This window comes from Microtus pennsylvanicus, chromosome 14, assembly GCF_037038515.1.
Source record: "Microtus pennsylvanicus isolate mMicPen1 chromosome 14, mMicPen1.hap1, whole genome shotgun sequence".
NCBI classification, from domain to species: Eukaryota; Metazoa; Chordata; class Mammalia; order Rodentia; family Cricetidae; genus Microtus; species Microtus pennsylvanicus.
Window position 1 is genome coordinate 7,213,529 of NC_134592.1, and position 18,802 is coordinate 7,232,330.

The window sequence follows — 18,802 nt, forward strand, 5'->3', positions numbered from 1 at the left end:
CACAGTGCAGCCATGGCATCCCTGCCCATGGGAGGAAACATCAGGTGGGAACAGGACTAATAGGTGAAATGAAAGAAGGAAAATTCCTTTGCCAAAATGGTTATAATGTGTGCCCTTGGAGGTGGGGGCGTGTTGGGAACTTTGTTGCAAAACTCAGGGTTTTAATGAGTTTCAGAGTTGGAACTTACCAGCACAGGCTCCTCCAGGTTAAGAGAACCAAGTCTCCTTCCAGGCTGTTCCCTGCCCTCCTGTGTCTTCTTCCCTTTCTCTCTTTCTCTTTATGATACTGGGCTCAACCCAGGGCCTCTTGAAGGCCTTGCACCTTTTTCTTCTTTTTTTATTTTTGGTGTTTGGGGCAGGGTGTCACTATGAAGCCCTTGCTGTCTTGGAACTCTATGTAGACCAGCCTGGCCTTGAACTCACATAGATCCACCTGCCTCTGTCTGCATGCTAGTGTTTGACATATACCACTATGACTGACTATCTTTTTTTGTTTCAAAATTTTATTACTTTGGTTTTGTGTGTATGAGTAAGGCTATACAAATTTATGTCCCCCTCCATCCTCTCTGTATTGACCCATGGGGCCAAAGAGTGTCAGATCTCCTCAAACTGGAGTTAGAATTTGGGCTACCTGGTATGGGTGCTGGGAACTGAACCTGGATCCTCTGCAAGAGCAGTTCTTAACTGCTAAGCCCTCTTTTCAGCCCCTTGGCCTTTCAGCTTTTACCACCCCCACTCCTCATAAGGTGTAGTAGCTCATGCCTATAGTGCAGCAGTTGGAAGACTAAGACAGGAGGATTCCCATGAGTTTGAGTCCAACCTATCTCAAAAAACAATAAATACAATTTTAAATCAAAAACACAAAAAACAAACAAAAAAAATCTTCTTTGTGTGCTCTTGGTTGTCCTTTGGTGGCCATGACTGTCCTCCCAGGTCCCTGTGGCCTGGACTTGGCACCCAGCTCTCCTTGCTTTGTAACTCAGTCAATCTGCTCATTTGCCTGTGGTCATATACACTCTTAGGTTTCCCCTGCCATAAACTAAACCTTTGGCCTCTGGCTGAGGTTCCTGCAGCCAGAAGTGTGCCAGTCTTTGTACCTGTCTCTGAAAGCACTGAGCAAGTCACAGAAGGTGTGGACAGTGGCCAGCCACTGTTGGGAGAAATGTTCCTCCCATCTGATCGGTTTGAGCTGTGTGTTTATGAACATGTAATGTGTGTCTTCAGTGGCACAGGGGGGGTGTCCTTACTGAGTCTTCGGTGTGTTCTCGTCAACTTGGAGTTCTTGGCCTGTCCCTGTCGCTTGTGATCACAGCCCTCGCCTCCTCTCTTCAGCTCCTCATAAAGTACATTCTGACTGAGGCTTTCCCCTGCCACCAGTCTGCTCTGCAGCACTGCCCGAGACCCTGTCCTCAGGCGAGATCAGGCACCCAGTGTCCTAGTCAGGGTCACTGTTGCTGTGATGAAACACTATGAGCAAAGCAAACTGGGGAGGAAAAGTTTGTTTGTCTTACACTTCTGCATCATAGTCCATCATTGACTGGTCCGGACAGGAACTCAAACAGGGCAGGAACCTGGAAACAGGAGCTGATGCAGAGACCGTGGAGGGATGATGCTTACTGGCTTGCTCCACTTGACTTGCTCAACTTGCCCTTACAGAACCCAGGACCACCACAATAGGCTGAGCCTTCCCATATCAATCACTAATTAAGAAACTGCCCCACAGGTTTGTCTACAGCCAGAGCATATGGAGGCATTTTTTTTTGTTTTTTTCTATTTTAAAGCAGTCTTTACTCATTTTCCATACCGATCCAAGTTCCTCCTCCTGTTCCCCCATCTTCCCCTCACTCCATCCCCCACCCACTCCTCAGAGAGGATAAGGCTTCCTTCCCTTGGGGAACCAACAAAGTCTGACACATCAGATGGCTTGTGTCAAGCTGATGTAAAACTGTCCAGTACATTGGACGATACTGGTGTTTGGGGTGCAGGTGGCTCTATGGGTAACTACGATAGTGGGGTCAGGGCATGCTTCCCTGCTGGCCCATTCGTCTCAGGAGCAGCCTTGAATAGGGGACCCCTGACAGGAACACAAGCCCCTACTCAGAAGCAGGCTTGGGAGGTGTGTCTGAGGGACTATGGAGCCAACGGCTGACTTGGCCCTGGGCAGCCCTTGGATCTCATAGAACCCTCCCACTGGTGTGGCGCCTGTTGTCCGGGAAAGATGAGAGTTGAAGTTCTGAGCTGGAGCTGAGGTGGGGCTTGACGTGACTCTCGAGTCCAGCCACTCTACCTTGCTGTTGTCACGTTAAAAATCAGATGAGCCTGAGGGGCATTGGTGGTGCATGCCTTTAATCCCAGCACTCGGGAGGCAGAGGCAGGCGGATCTCTGTGAGTTTGAGGCCAGCCTGGTCTACAAGAGCTAGTTCCAGGAGAGGCTCCAAAGCTACAGAGAAGTTCTGTCTCAACTCCACCCCCAATAAATAAATAAAATAAAAAATAAATCAGATGAAAGAAACTTTAGTAACCATTTCATCCTAACTAGACTGCAAGCGCAGCCCTGGGTGGGGGTCCTTTTGTTAAAGGTCACTTTGTGCGCGCTTCTGCTGCCCCATCCAGGTGTGTGTGTGTGAGTGTGAGTGTGTGTGTGGTGCTAAAGAGAGAATTCAGAGCCTCGAAGTATGAGTCGAGTGCCTAGGCCCAGTGACTGTTTTCTCAAAGGGATTGTGTTTTGCACTCACATACAGACAGTACATACAGTTAATTTAAAATGGGTTCCGCTTTGTTTTGTTGTCTCCTTTTTTCTTCTAGCATAGGACCAGCATGAAATATTAACTTTATTCTCGTGTTCCAAGGTCAATTTTTAATATTTCATGAAATTCCTTTGTCTAATTTCAGATATTGTTTTAGAATGATAACTGTATTTCTATGTGTGTGGGGGTGGTAGTCATTATACCAACTGGGAGTCCTGGTGTAGGCCAAAGGTTGACATCGCTTATCTTTGTGCCTTGTTTTGTCGGGAGTGCTGGGGTCACAGGTGTGCAGCGTAGTGTGGCACTGGGCTTTGCACTGGGCCCTGAGGATCGAGCCAGATCCTTAGCCCCAGGAGGGTTGTTTTTATTTGTTTGCTTGGTTGGTGTTTTTATTTATTTATTTATTTTGTTTTGTTTTTTGGGGTTTTGGTTTTTTTTTTCTTTCCCTGAGACAGGGTTTCCCTGTGTAGACCCAGCCATCTTGGAATTCACTTTATAGACAGACTGGCCTTGAACTCATAGAGATCCACTTGCCTCTTCCTCCTGATTGCTTGGATTAAAGTGTGTGCCAGCACCATCTGGCATGGGGATTGTTTTTCTTTGAAACAGTTGGATTGAAGTTTGAGCTGGAAAATTTCTGGTAGGCCAAGTGAGAATTTTATACCTTGTTTACTTTGTAAGTTGTTTTGTAGTAAACCTTAGCTGGCAGTCAAGGATCTGTCTCAAATACCTTTTACCTGAACATTTTACTTCTACATATTCCTAATAGGGGTTTTTCTGTGACTAACATGCTCTCCTATACATCTTATTGACTATTTTGTGTGTTCCCCAGCAGTAGTTTGCGTGGGACTTGCATCTTGCGAGGATTGGGGTCCGGCAAGAGTTCCAGTGCTGGGGGTCTGTTCTCAGAGTCCCCATTTCTTGTGCGTCATCTGCAGAGTGTCAGCGCTTTTCTAAGCCAGCTCTGCCGCCCTCTGCAGCAGGACAGTTTCCATAGCGAAGCCAGGGGCACTTTAACTAACAGTGCCTTATAGCCAGCCCGTTCTGGCTCTCCAGAGGGAAGAGCCTCTCTGGTGCATCCTGTGCCTGTACACCTGGAGCTGCTGATCCCACGGAAACTCACTGCACGCACTGTTTTCTGTTTGCTCAGGTTGCAGCAAGCTGGGCTGTTGGTTTCTAAGCCATAGAGAAAGAGCAGGGGAAAGGCCGGCGTGGAGAACCAGCAGTGCTCTGACACTGTAGGGAACACTACAGTGTAGGCACACGTCCTCGACTCAGACGGCCTGTCTGGGCTGGGAAGAGCCATTGTCACCCAGTGAAGACGTTGAGTTGGCTGTCATAGTAATGTAGGCTTTAAAAGCTTGTGCCTGAGAGTGAGATTCCACCACTTCTTGGGCTGTCATTTAGACCCTTCTGTAGGTGGAGACTGCTTGTTTGTTTCTTGACTGCTCAGACCCCAAATAATCACACATTACAATACTCTTCAGCCAATGACTCAGGCATTTTTTTCTAGCTAGCTCTTACATCTTGAATTAACCCATTTCTATTAATCTGTGTATTGCCCTGAGGCTGTGGTTTACCAGTGCCACTTGTTACTCCTCTGGCACTTACGTGGCGTCTCCTTGACTCAGCCTATTCTCTCCCTCTGTCTCTGTTCAGATTTCCCTCCTGGCTTTGCTCTGCTAAGCCATTGGCCGAAACAGCTTTATTCATTAACAGTGGTAATAAAACATATTCGCAGCATACAGAAGGGAATCCTGTATCACCCTCCCACCCTCAAAGTCCACAGCTGTGAACAGTGCTCTCCAGCATCCTCACCATTGAGGATTGTGAGAGCTGAGCAAGGGTCCACACTGCTCAGCATTGACCCCAGCTCATGCACATGCTTGGGATAGGTTAACTCTCACGGTTAATCTCTCTTGGGGATCGGGAGGTATGCGCTGTTTAGGAAATTGGGAAAGTAGGTGGTGCCATCTCTAAGATCCATTGTTCCTTAACTGTTATGTTCAGAGATACTTGGCCTTCTTGCCATAGCTCACAGCGTCTTGAAGGAAATGTAGATCAGTGGACACGTGGTGCCTGCTGTAGAATGTGCAAAGCAGGGGCACATCTTGGTGCTGCTAGTCATGATGGAGTTCATTCAGGATGTGACAGAGACTGGAAAAGGTGGTCTTACAGGCAGGCCTGAAGGAGCTCTTAGACTCTTGTAGTTGTGGATTATGTGATCTTCCACACAGCCACTACCTCTGTGAAGCAAAGATTCGGATGAGTAACTGTGGATGCTGGCAGGGATGTGGGCCTGGGCAGGAGGGAAAGGGATACAAAGTGTATAGGTTGCCCCCAAGCAAGCAGGAAGAAAGCTTGAGCGCTATATGCCAGCTTCAAAAGGGCTCTACTTGTTTCTACTGAAAATCTTCAAACATTGCCTCAGTAGAAGACAGTGAATTCCTGTTCCCATTGCTTGGTACTGAAGTGGGTTTTTATTTTTTTTAGCTAATCCAGGTGGTCCCATCTAAGCTACAAGGTAAAGCCAAGTTTTGTTGTTTAAAGGGCAAGTCTTTCTTTATATAGAAGATTTGTCTTTTTTTGACATCTCGTTTCTCAGAGTTCCCAGGCAGTTAGGATTGCCATTTAAATGTGCAAGGCTTTTGAACCATTAACTGAATTTTTGTTAAATTCAAATTTGCATTCTAGGTTGCTGTTGTCAAAATGAAGAGCACTGAACGAATTTATGCGATGAAAATTCTCAACAAATGGGAGATGCTAAAGAGGGCAGAGGTATGTGTGCGGTGTATCATAAGTAAAAATGGTGCGTGTGAGAAGGGGCTGGTGGCATTGGCATTTGCAGCCTGAAATGCTTGAGGCATCTTCCACATGCAGATGAAACCCTTTGTTGGGAGCCATGTAGTGCAGATATTTTGTCTTCCGTGTCGAGGGCGGTAAAGGGGCAGGGGTGAAAGGAACTACTGGCAATCTTGACACACTTTCCCTTGTTTCCTGAATCCCCACACCCGGACTCTGGTCTCAGCTCCGCTTTCAGCCCTCTCAGCCTTGCCCTTCTATCCCTCCTAAGTGAGACGTTATCTTCCTCTTGGCCATACTCCATCCAGCATGCTCACTCCTCTTTCTTTCTTACTCTGCCAGACTCTCTGGGCTCCTACGTCTCATCAAGCCTTGTTCTCCTTTGGTGCCCATTTCCTCTTTCTGATGTAGCTCCACACATAAGACCATACCCTCTCTGTTGCTCAGGAAGTGCATGTGGGTTGACTGAGTTGTCACCATTTCTTTTTGTCACCTGGTCGCCCCATGACTGCCTTAGCCACCTGCGTCCCCAGCCTTGGAGTGGTACACAGTGACTTCCTTCCATTCTCTCAGTGTGTTTTCTGTCTTCACGTACTTGTGTCACAGTTGCCTTCTTTTGCTGTGATAAAACACTGACCAAATCAGCTTAGGGAGGGAAGGCTTTGTTTGGCTATCGTTTCCCTGTCCGTCATTGGAGGAAGTCAGGGCAGGAACTGAAGGGAGACCATGGAGGATGGCTGTTCACTCGCTTGCTCTCCATTGTTTGCTCAGCCTGTTTTCTTACACAACTCAGGACAACCTGCCCAACATTGGCACTGCCCATAGTGAGCTGGAACCTCTCGCATCAATCATTAATCAAGAAAATTCCCCACAGGTTTGTCTGTGTGTCAGGCCAGTCTGATAGAGTGGAGGGTCCTTCCCAGACTCCAGCCGCTGTCAAGTTGACAAGAACACAAACCAGCTCACTTTGACAAACAAGGGAATCACTGAAGCAGTTGAGGGGGAGAAGCAGCTGGTGCTCCATAAGTGTGGGGGGTGGAAGGTGTGTGGTCTGGGCCCAGTGCCGTAGTGAAAGAGCCGATTTAAGAGTTGCTATAGCTGATTAAGTTTGATTGATCACACAGCTTCAGTTTAACTAGCCACTCAGAAAAGACTGTGTGTGTCGTGTGTGAGCATATGCGTGGCTCTTTTTTAACCATTCAGGCCAAAAGCCTTTTTCCCTGTGTGTCCATGGCCACCAGGAGTGTCACCTGGTCGTGACTGTTAGTCCACCGATTGAATATACAGTATTTCAGATCAGGAACTGGGCTTGTCCCCATCTTGCCAGCCATGCGCTCAGAAGGTGTGCATTTGGGCACCCTGTGTATTGCATGTCTGTGGCATGTGAAGAGGCTGTTGGTAGAGGCTGTGAGGATGCGGGGGGGGGGGGGGGGGGGCGGGGTGTGCTGTTGAGAAGTACTACTGAATCCACGCATCACATCAGGGTGACCTTAAGGTGTGGACCACAGAGATAGTCACTGGGGAAGGGGAAGGCATTTGTGTTTTCCATGATCCCTGCCCTTGCCCAGGGCTCAGGTGAGGAAGAGTGCAGATACAGTCACTGGGAACAGTGGTGCCTTTGGTTCTGGGTGAGGTAAAGAGATCAGGCTCCAGGCAGTCAGGAGGAATGGGGCTACTGTCTGCAGATCATGGTCACAACCAAGTCTAGTATTTGGGAATATGTTCTATGAGATATTTTTCTAAATCAGTGGTACTCAACCTTTAGGTCATGATCCCTTTGGGAAGTTAAATGATTCTTTTATAGGAGTCTCTAAGACCATCAGAAAACACAGATGTTTACATTACAATTCATAACAGTAGGAAAATTACAGCTATGAAGTAGCAATGAAAATACTTTTATGGTTGGGGTTACCATAACATGAGGAACTGTATTTAAGGGTTACAGCAGCCTCCGGAAGAGCGCAGACTGACTGTCCTCTCTCCCCTCACAGACTGCGTGTTTCCGAGAAGAACGCGACGTGCTGGTGAACGGCGACTGCCAGTGGATCACTGCGCTGCACTATGCCTTTCAGGATGAGAACTACCTGGTAGGCCTGGGTGCTGGGGCACACACCTGCCAGGACTCTTCCCAACAGTTATGGCTCCTCCTTGCTGCCACTCAGAGGAAGACAGTGTAGCGTGGACCTCGTCGAGTACATGCTAGCCTGCATAAAACTGAGGGCTTTATTTCAGTGTCATAGCCCTAGGGTAGAATCTTTAAAAACCAGGTTTTTCAAAGTTTGTACATCATTTTTTCTCAAGCCACTAGTTTGCTGCATGGCTTGGTTCTTAAAACATTTTAAGCATATGAAACACTATTTTTGTTTCTTCTTTTCTGTTTTGCATCATGTATAACTATAAGAAACTCGGCTGCATGGTAACACACCTGGGTCCCAGTAATGTGAGGGCTGACAGGCAGTGGTCAGGAGTCTGAGGGAAGCAGCAGCACATGAGACCGTGAGCCCCAGCTCTGCACTGCACGGCTCCTTCCTCCTTTCTCGGGTGCGTCTCCAGGGACGTGAGTGGCTTGGTGGGTCTCCTCAGGGTGTCTCTGCTCTTGAGTCAGCTTTGTGGTCCACACATGTGGGTTTGAGTGTGGGCAGCTGTGAAACACTCCAGGCCTCAGGCTGCCTTGTGTAGGGTGACTTTCCAGATGCCCTAAGCCAGCAGACTTGAGACTGTTTCCAAGTGGTCTCTGGGGACTGCAGAGAAGCAGGGCCATGCTTACCTCCCTCTGCTCAGTGCTTTTGCCTCAACAATGACTGAACCAGGGTGTAATCACTGTTGTCTCCCAGCCTCCAAGTGGGGATCTGAGGCCTTCTATGTTTGCTCTGTGAAGCTCCTTGGTCAAGTGTCTGTTTGCCAAAAATTTTTGTTCATTTTAGAACAATCTCTTTCAGACAACAAAAATCTCTGAGGTTTGAACAACCAGGATGTGGTAAATGGTGTATAGTGTATCATTTATTTAGAGAGGTTTATTTTGTCCCAGCAGATGGCAGCTGGTATCTGATGAAAACCTCAAGATACATTAGGCCACGGTCAGCCTTCTCAGTGACTATGATATAAGCCTTTGTGAATACCATCTTTTTATAACTGGGTGTCTGGGGTACAGTGTGTGGCTGTGAGCTCACAGTCTTTATACAGATGACAGCAGCCATGTCAGGGTCCCTGCTCTGGTTTTCTGGGACAGGTGGTTACTGTTCCTCAGTGTCTGATGAGTTTCTGCCCAAGCATTCAGGTAGGCATCCTCCAGAGATCTTCTTACTCTTCTGATTTGACTTTCTGGGGACTCCTAGGCAGCATGGGTCTGTTCAGTAGACGACAGGTTTTTTGTTTTTTTGGGTTTTTTTTTTTTTTCGAGACAGGGTTTCTCTGTAGCTTTGGAGCCTGTCCTGGAACTCCCTTTGTAGACCAGGCTGGCCTCGAACTCACAGCCTCCGAGTGCTGGGATTAAAGGCGTGCGCCACCACTGCCCGGCCGTTTTTTTGTTATTTTAATCCCTCAAATGAGTAGTGTGATGGTGTGTGAAGTGTGAGACAGGCATTGCCAGGGGTGTTCTACTCTCACACATATCACTTAGGAATCTCCCGTGGAGATGCCAGTTCTTGGGTTACCATCTAGGATGAGCCAGAGCACAGAGGACTTGTTGGAATAGGGACTGTGTTGTCGTAAGGGAGAGGAGGGGGCAGATATGGGAGATGCTGCTGCATGCCTTTGCTGGCCGCGTTGAGATGTGCCACATCTGGGAGCACACTGATGGCTCAGCCTGTGCTCTCCTAAGGGATGCTGTTCCCGGTCCTCCAAGAATGTCCTTCAGCAGCTGCGGACTCCTTTCCTCAGGTTTCTAAATTGTCCAATCCCCACCATCCCTCCACACATAACACCTTGCCTGTCTGAATGGCCTCACAGTCCCAGTGGTCCCCACCATAGCTGCTGAGCTCTTGCTGCAAGCTCTGGCTTCCTCTCTCACTGCACCTAGGCTCAGGTCTTGCTGTCTCTGTCCTGCCATTGCTCCAACTGCCACATCCATCTCTTCCCCTCCTGGCCTCTTTACACATTCCCGGCTGTTAGGTGCCCCACAGCCTTGCTCAGTAGCTTCTGGTCATGTGGCTGTGCCGGACAGGCTTGTTTTCTGGCCTTCCATTGCTCTCTGTGCTTGCTGTGGTCTTCCTTTAGTAACATGAACCCTGCTGAGCAAGGACATTTTCCATTTTCTGCACTCCAAGCCCTGCCTCCCAAGGGTACTAACAGGCTGACTGTTCAGGCGGGGCAGAGGTACTACGTGATAAAATGGATAATTTAGTGCATGTCCACCAGAAGGCTGTGTGCAGCGGAGCTGAGCAGGGTGCAGGAGACAGGAGACCTGCTGGTGCAGAAGTAGTTGGGAAGCAGGCTGAGGTGGCATTCACAGTGGGGACACAGGAGGAAGGAAGGCTCTGTAGAGGAGCGGACACTTGAGGGGAATTTTGGGAGTGGGGTGAAGGCTGTTGGTTACACTCTGAGACAGGGTGCTCTCTCAGATGGTGGCATAGTGATCACCTCCTTCCATACAGCATGCTTCCTTTACTGTTAAGATTGTGGGCCTGAGGCAGATCTCTGTGAGTAGCCGGGCGATGTTGGCGCACGCCTTTAATCCCAGCACTTGGGAGGCAGAGGCAGGTGGATCTCTGTGAGTTCAAGACCAACCTGGTCTACAGAGCTAGTTCCAGGACAGGCTCCAAAGCCACAGAGAAACCCTGTCTCAAAAAAAAAAAAAGAAAAAGAAAAGAAAACCAGATCTCTGTGAGTTCGAGGCCAGCCTGGTCTACAAAAGCTAGCTAGTTTCAGGGTAGGCTCCAAAGTCTAGCTCAGGTAGCTGAAGGCACAGAGTGCAGTTGTCACACAGAGTAACACTGTTCCTGTATTATATCTCTATATTTGTTAAAAGATGATTTCCCTGGCTCAGTTAACCAGACCATGGTAATTCCTTACTATGGTGGTGACTTAAAAGTTATGTTGACAGGGAGATGAGACTGCCTGTTTTTCTGTGTGTCCCCGAGGCTGAATAGTCCCTAGTAGTGGAGCTGTGGGGTGGCCTGCAGTGATCCACCTATCCCAAACCTCTCTGCTGCAATGAGATGCTTCCATTAGGGCCTCTGCAGCTCTGGGGTTTCCTGGCATGAGCCTCTGAGTGTTGCATGGGAGAAGCTGTTACCAAGCAGCGTGTTTGTGCAGGCATACTGTGTACCCGGCACACTGGCCTCAGGCCTGCACAAGCGAAGAGAAGCACTCAGTTCGTTAACAGAAGACATTTTCCCCATACAGCAGTAGCTGTCTGGCCTGCCTTTGGCTGAAAGTACCTCCTTTCCTGCTCTCTGATGGCGTTATCTTTCTCAACAAGAGCTGCTGGTCTGTGATTTTAGATAGCCCACTTCCCTCTCTGATCAGCGTCCTCTTGTGACTCAAGGACCTGGAGGACTCACCCCCACAGAGCTGGATAGTCTGTTTATGGGCAGAGCTCCTGCTTCAGATCCCTGGCTCTTGATGGGCTTTCTCCGTGAGCGACGCCTTCGGCTCTTCTTTACCGATGGAGCTGTGTTGTTCAGTGAACTCTCCTCTCTGCCATGTGCATTTGGATTGCAGCAGAACCACAGACAACAGGGTGTTTTCTGAGAGAGAGGATCAGGGCATGTGCCTGTAATCCTAGCGCCCTAGAGCCTGGGGCAGGAGACTAGCCTGAGGTTAAGAACTGTATTCTCTCTTTTTAATTTGTAGTACTTGGTTATGGATTACTATGTGGGCGGTGATTTGTTAACCCTGCTGAGTAAATTTGAAGACAAGCTTCCAGAAGACATGGCAAGGTTCTACATTGGCGAAATGGTGTTGGCCATTGATTCGATCCATCAGCTTCACTACGTGCACAGGTAACCACCTTTTCATGACATTTATGAATACTACATTAAACATTAAAATTCTCATTTTCACTAGGATCCTGTTCCTGGTCTTGGGCTTCAGGTTCCAGGCCCCCTGAGGAATCCAGGCCCCCTGTGGACAAGCACTCACTGAGCGACTGAGTGTCAGCATAGGGTGGTTTGTCCCTGTCACCCTTAGCCTGCAGCATCCAGTCCAGTTGTGGTGGCCTGATTCCCAACAGCTGAGGCACCTGGGCTCTTAGGGGTCCATTTACAGAGCCCATCCCTACTTGCCTGTCCTCACTGGCACTCACGTAGTTCCATCCCACTCCACTCCATGCCCTCCTCTGTCCATACTGGCCCATGAAGCCCTCTCAGGGAAGGAGAGGACTAAAGCATAGGTGTTTCTGTCACAGCCGTGGGAAAGGCCAGAAGAACAGTGCTTCGGCTGCAGGTGCATTCCCGTAGGACCCCTGCCCCAGTTAGAAAATGACATCTGGGAGAATCTGTGAAATGTCTCTGACTATTACAGCTAAGCCTTGTGATGGATGAAAGAGGACATTTTTTAAAAAGCGGATTTGTGTTTGTGTGTGCGCCACTTTTGTGAGTGCTGAAAAATGCAGAAGGGGTGTCAGATTGCTAGAGTTTCGAGTAGTCACGAGCTGCCTACGGTGGGTGCTGGGAACCAAACTTCTGTCCTCTGGGGAACGCCAAGTGCTTAACCACTGAGCTGTCTCTTCAGCCTCTAAAATCCCTTTGTTTTTATTTTATTGATTTTTTTTCTTATGTCTGTTTGTGTGAGCATAAACACTTATACACACACCTCACTGCCTTGAGACAGGGTCTCTCACTACACTGGAGCTTGCTGTTTCATGTGCTGGGCAGCCACTCTCTGTCCCCAGTGTTGGGGTTACAGATACAGGTAGCTACACCCAGCTCTCTACATTGGTGCTGGGGATTTGAACTCATGCCCTGAAACTTATGGAGCAGGTACTCTTAATCACTGAGCCATCTCCCTAGCCCAAAGTGTATATATCTTAAAATTTTGTTTTATTGTTAGATTTATTTGTTTGTTTTAGGGAGAGTGTTTACCTAAGGCAGACTCAGTCATCTGTCCTGTTACAGAGGCACAGACTTTATTAAAATTAATAAAAAGGGAGGCATTGTGGAGACCCAGAAATATGAGCCTATTTCTACCTTGTCTGATGGTCAAGGTTGTCAAGTGACAAAGGTTGACAGTCCTGACTCCAGATGTGTTTACTTGGTTCTTTAGACATTAAGATGGCCCATAAAGTAGACCCGTTCCTTCCTGACAGGATGTACTTCTATTCTTCCTTTTGTAATATGGGAAATGGCTGCCTTCGGGATACTTGGTCAAGGGTGACTTCACTGCCTAAACAGCAGATTGCCAATGACTTGATGTCTCAAAGTGTTAAAGCGATCAACTGTTTGAGTTGTCCTTTGTGTCCCGTTAAAGAAGCCTTTTGCTGCCTTCTTCCCCCTTTTGTGTTGGGTATAAAAGTGTGTGGAAGATTAGACACAGGCGGTTTCAGTATTCACTAAAACGCCCTCCCGGTACTGTTCTGTGGTTTCTGCTGTATTATTTTTTATGTATCTTTGTGTTTGTTACTTATATTTCTAAGTCCCCACATCCCTGCCCTGGTAAGTGGTGTTTTTGGCAAGGCTGGTCCCTGACAGGAGAGGTACTGTGCTGTGGGAATCAGAAGACAACTGTCTAGCAATGTTTTCTCCTTCCCTGTCTAAGGATTGAACTCAGCTCATCAAACCTTGCAGCAAGCAACTTTACCCACTCAGCCATCTTGTTGGCTCCAAACTATAATTTTCTCTGGAATGAATGTTTTCCTCCATACTTCTCTGAGGCTCTTTCATGGGTCCCATAGACCATGCTGTGCTTAGCTCTGTACAGTAGGGAGGTGTGTCTCCTCTACTTCGCTCGGTCATCTACAGTCTTTTCTCCCCTGGGCTCATTCTTTCCTGTGGTGGTTCCTTGAGAAGGGACTTGAGGTGGTAACTTTCACCCAGGGAGCACGTCAGGCTGCATGTCACTTCCTGAGATTTTTGACATTGCAGCTTCTGTGTTTTCCTACTCCCCAAAACTCTGCGGAGATGTCTCAGTGGTGTGGATATGTTCTCTGCTCATTATGTGTTTCTGGGGATCCAGGGCCTTGTGTGAACTGGGCACACACTGGCGCTGCTCTCCACCCAGCTGCCTCAGGCCTCTGCGAGGAGGCTCCCTAAGGGAGCACAGCACCCACTGTGGAATGAAGGACTTTTCCATTTCACAGAGTGCAGCTTCATTACCAGGGAATGCAGCAGGGCCCAGCTAGGTGGCATTCACCCCCTGGGGACCACAGAGTATACAGTGCTCCCTGTAGCTCAGAGAGCGTTTGTCAGTGCCCCGTCCCCCATTCTCTTTATTGGGTATGCCTGCTTCTCTAGCTTGTTGCAGTTCTTAGATTACTGTTCATATTTCCCTACTGAGGATCAAACCTAGAACTTCACATTCTACCACTGAGTGACTCCACACACGGCCCTTTTTTCATGAGACAGTTTCCACCAGTTGCCCAGGCAGGGTCTTGTACTTGTTGTCTTCCTGAGTAGCTGGGATCATAGGTATGCATGCTACCAGGTCTGGCTATTGCAGTTCAGTTTTTCTTTTTAAAATACATACATACGTATATGTATATGTATCTGTATCTGTGTGTATGTATGTACGTGTGTGTGTATGTATGTATGTACGTGAGCACAACTGTATATATGGAAGCCTGCAGAGGCCAGGTGCTATGAGCTGCCCAGCTTGGACTGGAACCAAACTTGGGCCCTCTAGAAGAGCAACAAGTGTTCTTAATCACTGAACCAGCTCTCAAATGCTCTGTGTGTGTGGGGGGGGGGGGGACAAGTGGCCATGTGTGTTCGATACATGTATGGAGATTGGAGAATTAATTCTCCCCTTCTACTCTTAATATGGGTTCCAGGATAGAACTCAGATCACCAGGCTTCACCCCCAAGCCATCACACTAGCCCTGTTTTGGTTCATAACATTTAGATTTTGTCTCTGTGACAAAACTTTGCCAGCTTCATAATACAGACAGAAATATCTTTGTCACGGGCCTCTTAGGATATTAGGTTATATTTTATTTATTTATTTAATGCGCACTGGTGTTTTGCCTGCCTGCATGTCTGTGTGAGGGTGCCAGATCCCCTGGAACTGAGTTGCCATTTGGCAACTGGGAGTTGAACCCAGGTGCTCTGAAAAACCAGCCAGTGTTCTTTAACTGCTGACCCATCTCTCCAGCCCGAATTAGGTTCTATTTTAAATAGCTTATTTTTTTCCCTTTTTTCTCCTATTTAGAAAACTCCTTTCTTTTATTTTTTAAATTTTGTTTTTTTTATCAGTGTGTGTACATGTATTTTCCTGCTTGTCTGTATGTGTGACATGTGTGTGTGCTCATGGAGGTCAGAAGAAGGCATCAGATCCCCAGGTGCTGGAGTTACAGGTGACGGAGCTGCTTGATGTGAAAGCTAGGAACCACACCTGGACATCTCTCCAGCCCTTCCTCAGTCATTTGACTGAGTAAGACTTTATAATTCAAAAACGTTTATTCTTCTCAAACAGACTCAATTCAGATTGTATGTAGATGGCCCACCTAAAACATAGCACAGCAGGAGTCAATGCTGTCCAGCCTCAGGTAGGTGTGCTTGCTACATTGGGCTGTGTCAGAAGTGAGTCTCTGAGGTGCACAAATGGCATTGTGCTGTTGGTGAACTCAACAGCAGAGCTCAAGCATAGGCCACAATTGGGCTCCTTTCTTCTTTGCTATGGCTGGGGGTCAAATGACCTTTTCTCAGGGTCATTTAATTATGATTCTTAACAATAGAACAATTACAGTTTTGATGTAGCAATGGCATTCATGTCCGCAGGTTCTGTATCTAACTAGTGATACTTGGTCCTAGCCAAGACATCCCTTAAGCCATTGCCATAATTACTTGGTTACATTTGTGTGTGCTGGTATGAATGTAGGCACATGCATGTAAGGAGGGTAGAGGACAAACTGCAGGAGTCCCAGGTATCAAACTTAGGTTCTCGGCTTGATGGCCATTACATTTACTCACGGAGCATCTCTCTGGGTCCTGGGTTTTTAATTAGTTAATTTGAGTGGCCTTTTGTGGCAAGAGACTACAATATTAAAGGAGCCTTGGAAATGAAAATTAGCTTTGCCTGTTTTTAATTATATATACTGAACCATACCATATATAAAAATTGTTTGTTTTTGTTTTTGAGGTGATATCTTGCCAACAAGATAGCCTGGAACTTGATCCTTTTGCTACAGCCTCTCTAACCCTGAGCTTACAAGGATGTGGAATGTTTTTGGGTTCTATTTCAGATGGAAATCGTGTTTTATTATCTGGTTTCCTTATGTCTGTTGGGTTCCTTTGCGGGCTCCCATCTCAGTCAGTCTCCAGCTTCTTAGTCTGACTCTGGTGTGTTGTCTAGGTTCCTTCCCTCAGTGCTTCCATTAGGTTTGATTTAAACTCACTTTCCCTTAAGCATCTTGTAAATTAGTCTTCATTTGAGGTTACAGTTTATCTTTTTCTCCTGTTTCTTCCTTTAATTAAATCCTCTTCCTGGTTTTGTTTTTTCCTAGTGTTTTTCCATTCTGGCATTTTGGTTTCCCTGCTGTTCCTTTCTTTATGTCATATCTCCCCCACCTTTCCTTCTTTTTCTAGTCTCCCATTGCAGCCCAGGCTGACCTCTAGCTTTGCCTTTCTGAGTGTGCCACACCTGACCTTTCTTTTCCCTTTCACGTCTGTGTGAGGGTGTTTATTTCAGGTTCAAGTGCTGTGCTAGTTTTCTCCTGTTTCTGACTTGTGGTTCTGTGGCAGAATCCCTGTTGCCCTGCGCGCCCCCCCCCCAGCCGTGTGGCTGCATTGCAGCCTGCACACGCGCTCCTGCACACGCGCTCCTGCACACGCGCTCCTGCACACGCGCTCCTACACGCACGCTCTTGCAGTTGATGCTGGACATATTTTGTCTGTTGTGTGTGGTGCTGCTGCAAACAGACTTGAGCGTGACTTTGGTGGACGTGTTCTCTTGCTTTCAGGGTAGTCTGTAATGACTTTATTCTCAGGGCTGTGAATATGCTTCAGCCCAGCATTTGGGCATAGGCAGTTGACAGTGTGGGCTTTGAGTGTCTTCCTTGGCTGTGTGACTGTGCCATTTGCTACAGGCTACTCAGCTTCAGAGTGCAGAGCAGCTTGTTAGCCTGCAAACAGTTGTGCCCACCTCTTCCCTGACTCCATTACTTCTTCTGATACGGATCCCTCCTGGTAGCTACTGCTCATCTCCCTCCATGCTGCTTGTCCCTTGGTCTTCATTTCTATTTCTCCATAAGGCAGCATTACACAGTCGCTATTTGGATGCCTTTTTAAGATACAGGAGAGAGAGAGAGAGAGAGAGAGAGAGAGAGAGAGAGAGAGAGAGAGAGAGAGAGAGAAAGAGAGAGAGAGAGAGAGAGCGCACATGAGAGCACGCAGAGGCTAGAAGAGGGTATCAGATCCCTCAGAGCTGGTTTTACTTGGGGAACCCCTGGCTATTATGTGGTTGCTGGGATCCAAAGATTGTGTAGCAAGCCCCATTAACTACTGAACCATCTCCCTAACTCTTAGATGTTATTTTCTGGCCCTGTGCTGATGAGCCCCTTCAGGAAGGCAGTGGATACTCGGGAACCTTAGTAGGTGGCGGGTGACAGGAGTTGCAGTGCTGCGGGAGGGGTTGGCATCTGTGACAACTCTGCTGGTGCTGCTCCAGTTGCTCTGCTTGGTTATGGCTGCTCTTGGGCGACCACGGTTCCCTGTGAGCCCGCTGGGACAGTTAACTTACTCTGCTTATTTCACCAACAGAGACATTAAGCCTGACAATGTCCTTTTGGATGTGAATGGTCATATCCGGCTGGCTGACTTTGGATCGTGTTTGAAGATGAATGATGATGGAACTGTAGGTATTTTTGTTGAAGATTGCCATTTGCTTTTGAGTTTGACTTGTAGTTAAAAGGGGACTAAGTGTTCAGTTTGACATAAAATTAAGAAAATCCAATTTTTGAATGTAAATTAAGAAAATGAATCTGCTTAGAAGACAGTTGAAATTTTCTATTTGAGGAATTTTTAAAGTTTGAAAATCATATGTGTGTGTACATGCTGTGTGCAGATTTGTGTGCATGAGTGTACAGGTGTGCATGCGCATGTGTGCATCTGGAGGCCAGAGGCCAGCCTGGGGTAAATTCCTCAGGCAGAGTCCCTCACTGACCTGGAACTCACAGGCTCTGTTGATTGGCCAGTGGTCCTGGGGCCCGCCTGTCCTCCCTCCCCAGCACTGGGTTTATAATGGTGTGCCATCGTGCTACCCCACCCCCCACTGCCAGCTTCCTTTAACAGTGTGGGTTATGACGATAGAACACAAGATTCTCATCTTGTAAGGGATCTTGAAGAAGTCCAGTTTATTGACTAGACTCTTCCAGCCCTTCTTTTCTGTTTTTGCGATGACATATGGTGCCATTGGGGATTTGTCAGGCTCCTCAGAGCCCTGGGTGACTGTAAGCATGCTACACTGCAGCAAGTGAGACCAGCCCTTCCCTCCTTTGAAAAGCCCTATCCGTCTTGGAGGGCCAGCTCCAGGTAGCTTTCTGCAAGCTGAGCTTTCTCTTGTAGTTACCGCAGGCCTAAAAACCGGGTTCCTTAGTGCAGAGTGCTGTGAGCCCCAGATGTGGGGCAGGAGAGTGCCTGGCTCACCTGGTACCTCAGATCAAATCAACACTGCAGCCAGGTGGCCTGTGAGTAGTTGGTGTGTCTTACTTCGCTGGCCAGCTCCCCGCCCTCTTTGTCATCGCATTCTTTCCTATGACTGCAGCAGCCCTTGCAGTCCCATACAGGAGGTTCTGACCCTTTAAATCCTGCACTAAAAAGGAGTCCCAGACAGTTCCTGCCAGTATATTTTGGGACATCTATGTGCAGACACCAGCTGACCATGCTGCACAGACCATGGGGCTCCAGCTCACCGTGCTGCACAGGCGTGGAACTGTTTGTACTCTCCTCCACTGCCCTGTGCTGCTTTTTTTTTTTTTTTTTTTTTTGTAAATTTTAACCTCCATGTTAACTTGTTGGTAGGTTGGTGCTGTGGTCAAATCTATTCTGGTAATGAGAGCACAGTGTCCATGGGTGCATTTACATTGCCATCTACCACAGTGGACATTTACTCACCGCTGCCGCCCTTACTACTTACGGCCACTGCAGGCTACTGTGCTGAAA

General features: G+C 47.8%; 1 protein-coding gene across 2 annotated transcripts in view; it reads left to right on the top strand.

Annotated features, from left to right (window-relative positions):
• Cdc42bpb (CDC42 binding protein kinase beta) overlaps positions 1-18,802 on the top strand; it is a 96,131-nt gene that overhangs the window by 37,536 nt on the left and 39,793 nt on the right. For both annotated transcript variants that reach the window (XM_075948002.1, XM_075948003.1), the window contains exons 3-6: positions 5,442-5,525; positions 7,541-7,636; positions 11,343-11,491; positions 17,402-17,495. In XM_075948002.1, the coding sequence (XP_075804117.1) occupies positions 5,442-5,525; positions 7,541-7,636; positions 11,343-11,491; positions 17,402-17,495 (423 nt within the window). The remainder of the gene's footprint in view (positions 1-5,441; positions 5,526-7,540; positions 7,637-11,342; positions 11,492-17,401; positions 17,496-18,802) is intronic.